This window comes from Gymnoscopelus microlampas (assembly GCF_963454915.1).
Source record: "Gymnoscopelus microlampas genome assembly, chromosome: 1".
NCBI lineage: Eukaryota > Metazoa > Chordata > Actinopteri > Myctophiformes > Myctophidae > Gymnoscopelus > Gymnoscopelus microlampas.
In genome coordinates, this window is record NC_139962.1 from 63,302,002 (window position 1) to 63,317,546 (window position 15,545).

Below are 15,545 nucleotides of genomic sequence, written 5' to 3' on the forward strand. Positions count from 1 at the left end.
CCACTAATACTGTAATCTCTTCATCGCTGTTGGGATGTTGGTTTATTTTATTCTATTTATTGTATTAATCCGCCACACACAAACACACACGCACACGCACACACACACACACACACACACACACACACACACACACACACACACACACACACACACACACACACACACACACACGTTTATTATTTGTAAACTGTTATCCATATTAATCCCCAAACACCAAGATCTACCGCTCCACTACTTCCCTTAAAGTGTTAGTGGGGTACTACATCTAAGAGGCAAATATTGTACTTTTACTCCACTACAATGATTTGAAAACTACTAGTTACTTTGTAGATTTTGATTATTATTACAAAACACACATTAACCACTTCAGCCCTATATACATTTCGGCCATTTGAAAATAGCCGATCTTCAAGTGAGCTTGTAGATCTGCTATTTTCAAAAGATTTGTATACATTTTACACATTTGAAAAGCTGCGAAATGGGACATTCTGCATGATGAGTACTTTTACTTTTGTACTTTAAGGACATTTTGATACCAATACGTTTGTACTTTTAATTAAGTACATTTTGAATTCCGGAGATGGGGTATTTCTACATTGCAGTATTGATACTTTTACTTTTACTTTAAGTCAAACATATGAGTACTTTTTCCGCCACTGCACATCACCGTGGAGGAAGAATAGTGCGTCCACAGTGTTGGGCTTGAGGCGTGTTCTCCTTTCCTCGATAGTACGGCCTGTCACACTGAAGACCCTCTCACTGCTGCTGCCCCGCACGCACAGAACCTGCCGTGCCAACTGAGTGAGCCTGGGACACACTGTGCTGTGTTTTTATCTCACCAGCCCAGCACGTAGCGGTCGTCGCTCATGGTTGGCCTCTGGCGTATGTAGCTCTCCTCCGCCTCATCCTCCTCAGTTCCACCTCCTCCAAAAAACGTTCTCCCACTCGTCAAACTGACGCGGTCTCTTAGAAGCGGGTGGAGCTGGAGCAGCAGCCTCTTCTTCAGCCCCCCTTCTCTTCCCCAGTTTCTTCAACCACTGTCTCCTCTGGTGGTGCCACTGCCAGAGGAGACTTGAAGTATTCATGAACGTGTATCCTTTGATGGACAGAAAACAAGTTGGTTGAATTTTGGCCACAGAAAAGTTGCGTCTTTTTATTTTTTTTATCCCACAATTTCATAACCCATTTTTTCACCCAGTGTCAATTGCCTAAGCTTGTAATCCTGGGCGTTACTCTCCCTCTGCCAGCCTGGGCAGAGCCCCGAACTGAGTTCATATCATGCTTCCTTCAATGCATGGGGAGTGAGCAGGCCGCTTCTTATCACCTGACAGGGGGGAGTTTCCCCGGTTGGACGTTGCGAGTGGAAGGAACACGTTATTCCAACCAGTTCCTTTCCCCTCCATCAGGCGCCCCGGCTGACCAGGGGGAGGCAGTGTAGAGACCAGGTTTCCTACATGTTTTTGTGAGGGTACCTACCCTAGGAGACACGGGGAGAACATGTAAACTCCACACAGAAAGGCCCTTTCGCCAACCCCACCTAGGGTATGGGCACATGGACGCGGCGGATATTTTGGCACTCTGGTGGTGCCACTGCCTCACGTATTCGTAAATGTTTGCCCTTTGACGGACAAAAAGCATGCGAAGCTGGTTGAATTTTGGCTACACAAATGTTGTGTCTTTAACCCATTCACAGAGTGCCGCGCTATGAGCTTGTAGAGACGCTATTTTTGAAAAATCGTGAACATTTTTGCAAATTTTGAATATATTTTTTAAAGTGAACATTTTTAACTCAAGTCTTTGCTTCTGGGGATTTTACAAATGTCTTCTAAATCCTTTTTTAAAGCTTATTTTGTTATAAAATCAGTGGTTCTCAAACTTTTTCATGTCAAGAACCCCCAAAGTGATATGTATTTGGCAGCGGACACCCATCTCAAAATATTTTGTTCCAGGGACCCCCAGAAGCAAAGATTTGAGTTAAAAAATATACATATATATATCCAGATTTGCACACATTTTCAAGATTTTTCAAAAATAGCAGATCTACAAGCTCATAGCCGCGCTATGAGCTTGTATATCTGCTAATTTGTAATAGCCAAAGTATGAAATAATGGTTAAAGTGGTTACAATCTAAAATGACCGATGCTTTCCCGGTCTTAATGGTTTAATGTCCAGTTTTTAGGTTAAGACTTTGACAGGGGCCAGTTTGGAATTGCAGCCCGCTGAAGGTGTTTCTTTGGGGCAGTTTTGAAAGTGAGTAGGGTTTTACACTCCTTTACGCCTTTTGGTAGGGCGTTCCACATTGTTGTTGCATAACATGCGAACGAGTTCATTCCCTTGTTTGTGCCACATCTGGGTTGAACATGATCAGTGGAGCTGCCTCTGGTGTTGTGATTGTGGACTTCATTTACGTTTTTGAAGTATTTAGACAGGTACATGGGTATCCCAAGCTCTGTGTATATATCCTGAATAGACTTCAGTGACACACAGAGCTGAACCTCGTCTCAGCCACCAGCAGCAGGACTTAGGAAGCTGCGCTGCCTAAGACCCTTAGCGGAGCACAGCAATTACGCAAATAGGCTTTTTAATTGTGTAACACACATGGCCAACATATACAGTAATAACCTGAGAAAACGACAGGACTAATTGTATAATAGCCTAATTTAGTATCATTGTAGTAAACAAAGCCTACCATATTAGGGCCTTCGCTGAGGTGTTGCAAGAGATGCAGGAGCATGCATCTTCAACAAGTGTGCAGTGGTACTTAAGTACAATTTTGAGGTATTTGTACTTTACTTGAGTATTTCCAATTTCCAATACTTTTACTTCTACTCCACTACACCTCAGAGGCAAATATTGTACTTTTACTCCACTACAATAATTTGAAAACTTTAGTTACTAGTTACTTTGCAGATATAAATTATGATGTTATGAAACATACATTAACCACTTAAGCCCTATTTTATACCTAGGCTATTTGAAAATAGCCGATCTACAGGCTCACAACGCGTCGCGATGCGACGCGTTGTGAGCTTGTAGATCTGCTATTTTCAAATATTTAGTACTTTTACTTTTGGTACTTTAAGTACATTTTGATGCCAATACTTGTACTTTTACTCAAGTAAATTTTGAATTCTGGACTTTTACTTGTAACAGAGTATTTTTATATTTCAGTATTGGTACTTTTACTTATGTAAAGAATTTGAGTACTTTTTCCACCACTGCAAGTGCGTCAGGTCATTGTCCAGGCCATGCTTGAGGACTGTAATTAAGGACATGATCCTGGCAGTCAAGTCTGGTGTAGGTCTGAAGGGCTTCTCTTTTCTCCTCAGCCAAGGCCCTACAGTGTGTGGCTATATGGTGTTGGGTCTCGGAATAACGGAGCTCGCTTCATGGTGGATGTCCCCGTTCGCTTACTGCCGTAGCTCAGCACCGCTTTGCATTTGGTGCACCGGGCGTGAGTCCACGACCAATTTAAAACTCTGCCATGCTTTCGCCTTCCATCCCTCCTTAGTAGGCAGAGTAAATTCACCCGTCGCAAGAATATTTCTTTATTGCATCATCTTCTCAGTCTCCTTCTTCACTTTTTCTGACCTGTTGTTAACCTATAGCTGTACAACCCCCCCCCCCCCATCGCGGAGGTCAAATCATTTATGTGACCTCTGTACCGCTGCTGCCGCCACTGCTTTAGAGAGGAGTAATGAAGAGACACGCGCACGCATGCACACACACGCACACACACACGCACACACGTTTGCTCGCACACTCATTGGTAATATGCATGCAGGCACATATTCACTTTGCCGTAAAGACTTTGCATTTGAGAATATAAGAGCAGCATTAACAATGTGCATCTGTTACAGGCTGCCATTAGGATCTAACGACTCAGATGCTGCAATTAATTAGCTTGTTAACGAGGGTGATCATTATACACAAAGAGAGTTTTTCTTTAGGATAGGTATAGGGGAGTTGGTCACAGTTGAGGCCAGTGAAATGCAAAGACCATGCGGTAGAGTAGGTGGGGTTTATCGCTCTCACGTGCACACGTCTGCCGTGCAACAGCCCTATCGTAGCAGGTATTTAAATTGGTGCTCTGATCTTGCTAAGCCTTGTCCTGAGGGGAATCTGAATTTCTTAACAGAAATACATAGAACCTGCTATCTGGGCCGACACAGGAATGACCTGACTTTGATTTGTTACAGCTTTAGATTTACTTCTATATCCTACCTTGGGCGATAGGCAGGGATATTACATTATTTTATTATTATTTCTCTCATGACTCCTGTCATGAGAGAAGGTAAGATGGAAGGCGAGAGAGATGGCAGAGAGGGGAGAGAAGAGAGAGATGGAGAGGAGGAGGAGAGGAGAGAGAAGAGAGAAGAGAGGACAGGACAGATATAGGAGTTCAGGGCATGGGCTGATGTCTGGTAGACTGAGGCTACAGAGTGGCTGTTCTGTCAGGCTTGGCACATCTCCACACACACGCACGCACGCACACGCACACACACACACACACACACACACACACACACACACACACACACACACACACACACACACACACACACACACACACACACACACACACACATACACAGGGGGTTGATTTGTGAAGTGCAGATGCAAGGAGAAAGGCGGAATTAACACATAGACGAGAGGTCAACGAGAAAGAAACAGGAGTGTGAGAAAGACGAGGGTGTTCGACAGACGTGTGGAGAGAGAGAGAGAGAGAGAGAGAGAGAGAGAGAGAGAGAGAGAGAGAGAGAGAGAGAGAGAGAGAGAGAGAGAGGGTAACGGGTAACATCAGGAGATATAATTATGGCACCTGCTGAAGTCTTAATTTGTGTACTCTACTCCCCTCCCATTCAACCCGGACAAAAACCCTACATCAGGTGCCAGTACTGCTCCCGGTTCGGCTACAATGGGAAACATGGCCACAGGCTGACTAAATAAGCGATTTTAAACGGTTGTTTCGTGCCGGACCAGAAAGTTAGGGTTCCGGACCATACCTCAAAAATCTGTTCAGTTTGGAAACTACCATTAGTTTTTTAGATACGATGTGGCGAAAACGGTAATCCACGGACCCTTTGCGGCCGTTCCACCGATTCCGGTAGAGCTCGCAGTGGAACCTCATCTCGGAGCTGTATAGCGGAGTGAGAGGTTCATAATGGGGCTACCACAAACATAGCAGTGTAGTGGCTCTGATCCAGTGGTGTAAAGTAACTAGGTATGTACTTAAGTACTGTACTTAAGTACAATTTTGAGGTATTTGTATTTTACTTGAGTATTTCCAATTTTCAATACTTTTACTACTACTCCACTACATCTCAGAGGCAAATATTGTACTTTTACTCCACTACAATTATTTGAAAACTTTAGTTACTTTTCAGATCCAAATTATGATATTATGAAATTAACAACTTTAGCCCTATTTTATACATAGGCTATTTGAAAATAGCAGATCTACAAGCTATATATATCACTGTGTAGATATTAGTCTGGCATCTCTGTGTGGAATCTGCATTTCCAAGGGGCCGATAAAAAAAAATGCCTCTGGTGATAAACCCGCCCCAAATTTGCATACAGGGCCCTGATTGGTGCCCCACAATTTAGGGGGCAGCGAAATTTTATCCTGCAACCGAGCGAAAAAAATGATCTTGCACCGGCAGATTCGTCTGGTTTTCCAGGCTACTTCCATCACTGTGCAAATTGCTTTGCCAATTGTTTCAGCAAATTATTGTTTTGAAACCCTCGACTTGCCGTGAACCAAACTGGGTTTCACGCTGTCCGCCTACTCTTTGCGATCACCTAAAAGCTATAATTTCCCCCATTTGACATTTGTAAATAATTTCATAATGAAGTTAAAAAAGTGACCTACCCTTTTTTTTAACGCCTTTCTCTTTGTCCTCTATACTAGGCTCTATGCACAGCAGCCATATTGGAAAGAAATTGGGCCCCTTCCTTACTTCCTTCACAGGTGTTACCAATAATACTAATTAAGGCTCTGTTCCATTTAGTGTGGCATAGCGGTTGTCTTATTTTCAAGGACCCATATAACTCTGAGAGTGTACAAATGGAACCAAATGGACCCGTAGTTACACACCCACCATAAGGGTCCATTTGGGAACCAAAATGGAGTGTTTCTAGTGAGCCAACATGCACGATATCAGCACCCTGACCAGAATGTAACAGTGCCTTCATTAGTATCATTGGTAACACCTGTGAAGGAAGTAAGAAGAGGCCCAATTTCTTTCCAATATGGCTGCTGTGCATAGACTAGAGCCTATTGATGAGAATCAAAGTGAGTGTTCCTCACCTCTCTGTTCTTGCTCTCTCTGTGTGTCCACAGGTGTTACTCATTCTCATCAGTGTTCCTCACCTCTCCGTTCTTGTTCTCTCTGTGTGTCCACAGGTGTTACTCATTCTCATCAGTGTTCCTCACCTCTGTTCTTGTTCTCTCTGTGTGTCCACAGGTGTTACTCATTCTCATCAGTGTTCCTCACCTCTCCGTTCTTGCTCTCTGTTTGTCCACAGGTGTTATGTGGATGACAAAGTGTTCCTCACCTCTCTGTTCTTGTTCTCTCTCTGTGTCCACAGGTGTTATGTGGATGACAAAGTGTTCCTCACCTCTCTGTTCGTGTTCTCTCTCTGTGTCCACAGGTGTTATGTGGATGACAAAGTGTCCAAGGTGGCCTGGCTCAATCGATCCAACATCATCTTCACTGGTCAGGACAAGTGGTCCCTGGACCCCCGAGTAGACCTGGTGACTAAAGGACAGCTGGAGTACAGCCTGCGCATACAGAAGGTACTATACGACGGCATCACATTATAGCAGGGGTCTTCAACCTTTTCAGGCCAAGGACCCCCTAGCTGAGAGAGAGATGAAGCAGGGACCCCCTCTATATTGTATAAAATTGTGTTTCAGACTAAACTTTTTTTGTTTACGTGGTCTGCTCTTTTTCCCCCTACACTGATAGCTCTTTGCCAAAAATAGCCGATCTACAAGCTCACAACGCCTCGCAGCGCGAGGCGTTGTGAGCTTGTAGATCTGTTATTTTTGGCTAAAGTTCTCCTTGGAAAATGGACGCTAGGGTTCAAGTGGTTAATGAAAAAAAAATCATATCACACAAAGATTTGGCGGACCCCCTGTAGTAACTCTGAGGACCCCCTAGGGGTCCCGGACCCCCTGTTGAAGACCCCTGCATTATAGAGAACAATGCTACATCTAGACGTTAGTGTCTTCACTGTGCGATGTGATGTGTTTGTAGCCGTTCTGTAGCACTGCTGTTTTCAATATACGTAGGCTGTAAAAGATTAGATTATGGTTGTGTGGGAGTGTTGGAAAGATGATGATGATTATGATAATATCTTTACCAATATTCATGAGAATTATGACTAAGGGCTAGAACAAGGACTTAAATAGCCTTTTGCTCAGATTTGAAAGGGACCCTACAGTACAGTGAAACAAAAGTCCCTAAAGTAACTTCAGTGAAATAAAAGGGGTATCACATTAAATGAATTATGATATAAGGGACATATGCTAATTGCTAAATGCTTGATAGTCTTCTGAGAAGCTAAATTATGCAGCGACCCCAATTAGACAGAACGCTAAACTCAATTCACAGAGGACATGAGTCAGGATGTATGCTTTAAGCTCCAACATATTTATTGCAGACTCAAGGTGCATGTAGTTGTGAACACGGAGTGAAACTGGAAAAACAACGTACAGCACAAATGAATTACATTCAAGTGGCCAACATGGCTGTGTTAAATCTTAGCATAAACAATACAACCAAAATCACTTTCACATAAGTTTAACTAATACAGGTCTATGAAGCTGATTATTAAAGTATTCACACTTACAGACAATGCTTTCTTATGGAACAACAACAGCATTACAGCAGATTTGCTTTAAATGCTCTGGTTTTACACAGTTGACTGAAATCTCGCATCCCAAAGCCTATATCATTTGTGCAAGGACGCGCTGTGAGTAGCCACTTTGAGTGGCAGTTGGTGAAAACGCTCTCGCCAAAACATGATTTGCGATTCTGTCCCTATCGGTGCATAACTTGAACGGGTGCTGAGTCGGCTCAAGCGAACTTCGGCGCACATCCGTCTCGGTCAAAAACTATAGACCAATTATTTGTTTACCAACATTGAGACTGGACGCACAGGTGATTGTTTCATGCAATCAATAGAGCACCGAAGTCTGATGTAATTTACACATCCTACCTGGGTTGCTTTTTTTTCCCCCCGTTCTGAACTCCCATAGACGTGTTTAATATCGCGTCAAATAAGAACTGTGTTCCAAAAATAAACTAATGATCTCGGCAGATTGACTCATATGGATATGAAGCATCAACTGACGGTGATAAAACGCTAATGTTACTTCCGCCGAATTAGTTACATTTTCGCCAGAAACAGACTGTATCAAATATGAGTGACTGACTATCATAAACGATGCAGAGCCACCTGCCTGACAATATCGCTGAGACAGTTTGTTTATTTTTGGACCACAATTCTTATATGAGATGATTCTAAGATGACCCAATTTTATTCTCCATAGAGAAATTACTTTACGACCCAGGGGATGAACGAGTGACGTCAGGACTTCTATTGTTTCGGGGTGCGCTGGTTTCAGTTCATTCAACTAGCGAGACACATCATTTGGTGCCGGCCTGCGCACGCATACTGGTTCTTATCAGTGTGACGTCGTCCATTGAGGGGTCTATACTTTATCGGCCAAAAGAATAGTCTGCAATTGTTGTAGGCGAGAGGCAGTTCTGTGCGTCACAGAAGCAGGGCGTGTTTTTTGGTTGACGCGGGCCGTGGTTATAGCACAAGCGGTATAGGCTTTGGTATGTCGCTTTTGTGAAAATGTTATTTTCTCTTCCTGCTTCCTGTCTGGAATGGGAGTTGCCTCGTGGGCTGTACCATTATACAGGGGTGCTCTAGGGGTGCCGCCGTGCCGGTATAGGCTAAATGATGACACCACAACATCATTTAAACCAAAATGACATTTAAGGTATACTGATATAATATATTAGAAGATTAATATGATTTCTCTTCTCTTCTCTTCTCTTCTCTTCTCTTCTCTTCTCTTCTCTTCTCTTCTCTTCTCTTCTCTTCTCTTCTCTGTATTTCTATAGGTGAATGTATATGATGAGGGCTCCTACACATGTACCATACAGACCAAACAGCATCCTAAGACCTCACAGGTCTACCTCATTGTACAAGGTAATGTGTACCTCACTGATTCTCAACCCTTTTCATTTCAAGGACCCCCAGGTTTGATATGCAATAGGCCACGGGGGAACCCCCATTTGATACAATGTCATATCTCTGGGACTGCCATCTACACTGTAAAATCATCAATGTTCATTTAACTCTGAGACGGTATAAATGGAACCAAATAGACTTCCTATTAACTTCTACATTACAGTAGCTTGATTAAGAAAATTATTACATGTAATTGTAGCCTGTAGGATGTGTGCACAACGACAGGGGGACAAGTAGTTCAGCTTTAATGCCGATTTGTCATTAGCATACATGAGGCAATATTAGCCAGTTCAAATAGATAGTGGTGTTGTTGTTTTGTCACTGAAAGATCTTGCAAAATGTGCAAATCTGAATGGGCAAAACAAAAAAAAAAGTTGAGGCAATGTGAATGGTATAGAATTCATATGGCGTGGTATTAAATAAGATTGTGTATCCTTAATCTTGTAGCATTTGACCCATTCAAACTGGGAACGCGTCTCTGTTTTTAGATTTATTTGGCTATTCGAAAATATAGATATACAAGCTCATAGCACGGCGAGCTTGTAGATCTGCTATTTTTGGGGAAAATAGTGGAAAATGTGTGCAAACCTTTGAATATGTATATTTTTAAAGCGAACATGTTTAACTCAAATCTTTGCTTCTGGGGATTCTACAAATGTCTTCTAAATCATAACATTTTCTTTTTTTAAAAACTTATGTTGCTATAATATCAGTGGTTCTCAAAACTTATATGTATTTGGCCGTGGACCCCCATCACAAAATATTTTGTTCCAGGGATCTCCATAAGTTGTAACAGAGTAAAAAATGTTCCTTTTAAAAAATATACTGTATATATATTCAAATTTTGACGATTTAAAAAAAAATAGCAGATCAAAAATACAGCTTGTATATCTGCTATTTTTGAATAGCCAAATAAATATTAAAATGACACAGATGCGTTCCCGGTCAAAATGACACTGCAGTGTCCTACACGTGCTCAGCAATAGCTCAAATGGAAGTAGAGTTGGAGAATAAACTAACTTTTCCAGCACCAACAGAACAGAACATGGCGTACAGGGGGTTTAGAGCCAGAAACAAACCTGGCGAAAGCCCAAAACACTAAACCTGGGAGTCCCATCTGAATATGTGCATTGCACCATGCTTCACTTTATTTACTAGGCTGTGGTAGACTACTCATTTAATGTAGTGTTTTAGTGTTGTGGGAACTGGGGGATGTTTGCTGTGACCCAGCACCATGAAACTTTCTTTACACAGACAGGATAAAATACCCAAGTAAAACACCCAAGAGAACAACACAGCACACAGAGACACTGCCACGCTGTCACTGTCAGTGTAATTAAAGGTGCGGCAAATATTGTTTCAAACAAAATGTTTAAGTTTAAGTTCAAAGCTCTATATTGTGTTAGTAATCATTGCAGAGTTTGTTCAGGAACAGGTCTCCCTGTTTCTCCAGCGTTTTAGTAAACAAAAAAATAAATGTTCAGGGAGGTTACACATTTCATCCAATCAGGAGGAAGAACCCCAAAGATAATTTATCAGCTTGTGTTCCAGGTGCAATTTAGTGTGTGTGTGTGTGTGTGTGTGTGTGTGTGTGTGTGTGTGTGTGTGTGTGTGTGTGTGTGTGTGTGTGTGTGTGTGTGTGTGTGTGTGTGTGTGTGTGTGTGTGTGTGCGTGCGTGTGCGTGTGTGCGTGTGAGACTAGATAGAACACACATATAGAACACTGTGTTGTTGTGCAGTTAAACATAAATGAATAATTACTCATGGCAAAAAAAGAGAACACGTTTCAATCTGTATTTGAAACTTAAAATAGTTTCTACAAACCCCACAGTTAAATCTGGTTGGTTATTACCACCACCTGCTAGAACCCAAGTTATTAGGTTGCAGTGGTGTAAAGTAACAAAGTACATTTACTCAAGTACTGTACTTACTTTTTTACTTTTTACTTTACTTGAGTGTTTCCAGTTTTCAGTACTTTTACTTCTACTCCACTACATCTCAGAGGCAAATATTGTACTTTTACCCCACTACAATAATTTGATAAATAGTTACTAGTTACTTTTAAGATATAAATGATTACATTATGAAACACACATTAACCACTTTAGCCCTATTTTATACATGGGCTATTTGAAAATAGCAGATCTACAAGCTCACAATGCGACGCGTTGTGAGCTTGTAGATCGGCTAATTTCAAACATGTTAGTACTTTGGTACTTTTGGTACAGTACTTCCAGCACATTTTCATGACAATACTTTTACTCAAGTAAAAGTACTCATTTTTTACTTAAGTAAAAGTATCAATACTGCAATGTAGAAATACTCAGTAAAAGTTTGAACACAGACAGGCCTTTTACTGAGTATTTCTACATTGCAGTATTGATACTTTTACTTAAGTAAAAAATGTTAGTACTTTTTCCACCACTGTTAGGTTGGAGACAGACTGTGGGCCTATTAGGATGCTTCGAGCTCTCACGCACTTGTTTTATAATTCCCAGCAGATTCATTCTGGCATACTGCAGTTGGGAAAGGTTTATAGAGTCTGTTAGACTTCACTTCTGTTTGTACTGCAGAGACAGGGGGACAATTGTTAAGATGCCTTAATGTGAATGGACGTTTACCCTGAAATGCCCTCGCCTGGGAGCTTGCATTAACTACAATGGCCAGCCTATATTGTCCGAAAAGGCTGACATTAATTCGAAACCTTTGGCAATGGATCAATACTGATTTGAATCAGCTGACCAAGCGCTGCAATTACCCTGGTGAAATAAATAAATAAAAGGGTAAAGAAATGTAAAAAGGGAGAATGCAGGCTGGTGTTAATGGAGACCATATATATATACATGCTGTATATGACTACTGTGGGGTTGAGTTTATTGAAACATTTCTAGAAGGCTCTCCACATCTGGCACACAGCCAAACGCCCCAACATGGACGCTAGTGTTCGAATGCACAGAAAAAAACAACAACATATGCTCATGTACACATAGCAGTATACGTATACAGTACATTCAGTGCAACGATAGTTCATGTAGACACGGAAGGCAGAATGTTTATGTACTTCATTCACACTCCCCGGACCCCCCCATTCGCTAACAGTTATACAGTCGTACTCCTTTAAGTCAGTACGTTCAACCTCTTGTCATTCCCATTTGCTTCAAGCTAATTACTCATGCCCTCATACCCACAGTGCAACTCTGGCGGTTCATTTAAGCAGCTTCTGCTCTCTGTTCATTCAACCCGATCGCCAGAGGAAAACGTTCTCATTGAACGTTTGTCAGCGTTTCTCAAAATCCGTGCATAGACTACTGGAAAACCACAAATTCCGTGCATAGCCGCCTCGCATCTCCCCCATTGTGACTAAACCATTTCGGAGCCGCGCAGTCTCAAGGGAATTGTCGCTTTGTGAAGGACCACCGAGCGCGCTAAAGCGCGCGAGTTGCCGTCCTGAACATAGCGACATTCCCTTGAGCCTACTCAGCGGCGTTTGAGTTACGTACCGATAGGCACAGAATCGTAAATTTTGTTGTGGGGACTGCTCTACTTCCTGGTTTTTCCGGGTTGCGACTGGTTACGCCCACCGTGGGACTCCCCGTACATATGCACGGAATTTGGGGGTTTCTAGGCGACTATGCACGGAATGACGTGCACAAATCCGTGCAATGTATACTAATTCTCTGGCGATCAGGCTGGTTCATTCTACATGCTTCGCTGTCTAAGCGGTGTGTACAGCTGCTGTTTTCAAATTCCCTCCACCTCCCTGGCCTCCTCCCTGTGGCATTTAGTTAATATTGTTATAGGTTGATTCCGTGTTTGTACTGTGGTTCTATGATTCTGTGTATTGTACTGTGTTCTATGGTTGTACTATGATTGTGGTTGTTTAATTATGCATTGAAGGTGTTATGTAAACTGTATTTTATGTTCTGCTCTATGTATTTTTCACATCAATCTACACACCCTACTTTACAATGACAAAGGAAAAAATGGTTTTGTAAATATATTGAAATAAAACAAAGACTGAAATAAGCTGTATGTGACGGTGGCCAACTAGGTCACATTTGGTTTGCCCAGTTATACTCAAAAATGACCCTTGAGTTGTGATACCTCTTCTTAGCCTTAGGTTCACAGCAAAAAGAATTTGAATTGCACCGATTAAAGTGCAAAGTGAATAACTACTGTAAAACCCAATACAGAGACAAATTGTTGACTACGCCAACTTTTTAAAGGGGATGGGTCCCCTATGACATCAAACATCAAAGTCAAACATGCGGTCGAATCAGTCGACTCCCCACACAAGAGCCCCAATGCAGCCTGGGGGCCACGCACACTTCAATGGCATGGCGAGTGTTCATGTTCAATCTAAATGAAATAAACGGTGTGTAAAACTGGCCTTTATTTAGGAAACCTGTCATGTGTGGTGAACCTGCTGCCACTTGGTGGGACATATGAGAGTCCACGGCTTTATCATCCACTGCAACAATTTACTTTGTCTGATCCTGTTGTTTTTCCAATTATGGCCCCCTGTTCCTTTCCAATAGAAAATCACCAGCTTTGGTAATGAAAGCACACTGTCTGGTCTATGACAGGGGTGCATGTTTGAGACCCAGTACAGTGTCATACCCATTAAAAGACCTGGGACACTGTCATACCCATTAAAAGACCTGGGACACTGTCATACCCATTAAAATACCTGGTACAGTGTCATACCCATTAAAAGACCTGGTACAGTGTCATACCCATTAAAAGACCTGGGACAGTATCATTAGAACTCTTCAGGGGTCCCCAATATTCTCTATTCACAGCAGCCATATTATGAAGACATTCACAGGTGTTACCAATGATACTAATGAAGGCTCTGTTCCATTCTGGTCAAACAGAGTCAGGGTGCTGATATTGTGCATGTTGACCCACTGGAAACAATCTGTTACACCAGTGGGTCTACAGTTGGGGTCAGGGACCCTCATGGGCTTCCAAATGGCCCCTTACAGGTGTGTAACTCTGAGAGTGTACAAATGGAACCAAATGGACCCCATTTGTACACTCTCAGAGTTATGGAGGTCGTGGAAACCACTGTGCGAGACTAAATGGAACAGAGCCTTGATTAGTATCATTGGTAACACCTGTGAAGGAAGTGATAATATGGCTGCTGTGCATAGAGCCTATTCCAAAAATACCCGACAGGACCGAGACCCGTACGGGTCCAGATCCGTGTTTTACCATAATCACTTGGACTCAGACTTCCGGTTCTATCATCTCGGAGCTCAAATCTGTTTATCATTATAATACCCGAGTGGATCCGAAAAGTCCTGTGCTCATCACTGATCATTATAGAGAAAAGACAAAAGTACTACGATGATTACACTAACCTGGGATCAGTACAAAGTCGAGCACCACATGCCGACAGTGAGAGCGGAGGGCGCACAGACCAGGCTGTGGCACAGACCCAGAGCGCGTCAAACTATACCCCGACGGAATAAAAATGCGCACGTGGAGTGTGCGATCATGTAGCCTAATCCGCTATCTATGAACACAGCCAAATCCTCAGTGTTCGTTGTACTTGGATTGAGTAAAAATGGGTCAGTTCTACCTACTCTCCCAGAGTTAAATGCACGCTGAGGATTTTGCTGTGCTGCCCTCACAGTCTATACCAGTAAGACTCCCTAATCGGGAGATAAGCGACCGTAGGTCACATGTATACAGAAGAGGGCTGTAACGGCGATTGGTTCCTAGTTGTGTGGGCAATGGATAGTTTTGTTTGGTGGTCTAAATGTGGGGTTAGCTGTGACATGGTGGCGTTTATGTGGGCAGAAAACGTGTAATGTGTAGCTGTTGCAAATGGGTAACAGAGTGAATGCTGAGAAATACGACTGGCACAGATTTTGTTGTGGGGAGCACAGTGGGAGATTGATGAGAATGCAGACAGGCGTATTCATTTTGATGTTGTTTATTGTTGAAGAGGCAGCTTGACAGTGAGTGACATGTAGCAAAGAACATAGCGAAGACATAAGTTGAACACATGCAAGGTGTTACACAGAGTGTGTGGCATGAATTTGGCTGGCAGTTGTGCAAGTGTGTGAAAGAAAAGGATATTGAAAGTAGACATATAGGCAGGCAGAGAGACAGTGGAGAGCGGATGTGTTGAGGTTGTGGAAGAGTGAAGAGGATATTTTGTGCAGGTGCAGAGTCGCAGCAATGGAATGGCGTAGTGAAAGTAATCAAGCATTTATATTTAAGCAAAGGTGTGCAGGCAAGAGCTGTTGGTGTGTG

The 15,545-nt window shown here is 42.5% G+C and overlaps 1 protein-coding gene across 1 annotated transcript in view; it reads left to right on the plus strand.

Annotated features, from left to right (window-relative positions):
* Nucleotides 1-15,545, plus strand: part of LOC311051934 (limbic system-associated membrane protein-like) — a gene marked incomplete at its 5' end in the record, with an annotated part of 213,702 nt that overhangs the window by 137,449 nt on the left and 60,708 nt on the right. The window contains 2 exons of the mRNA XM_084066666.1: nt 6,661-6,805; nt 9,150-9,237. Coding sequence (XP_083922792.1) covers nt 6,661-6,805; nt 9,150-9,237 — 233 coding nt within the window. The remainder of the gene's footprint in view (nt 1-6,660; nt 6,806-9,149; nt 9,238-15,545) is intronic.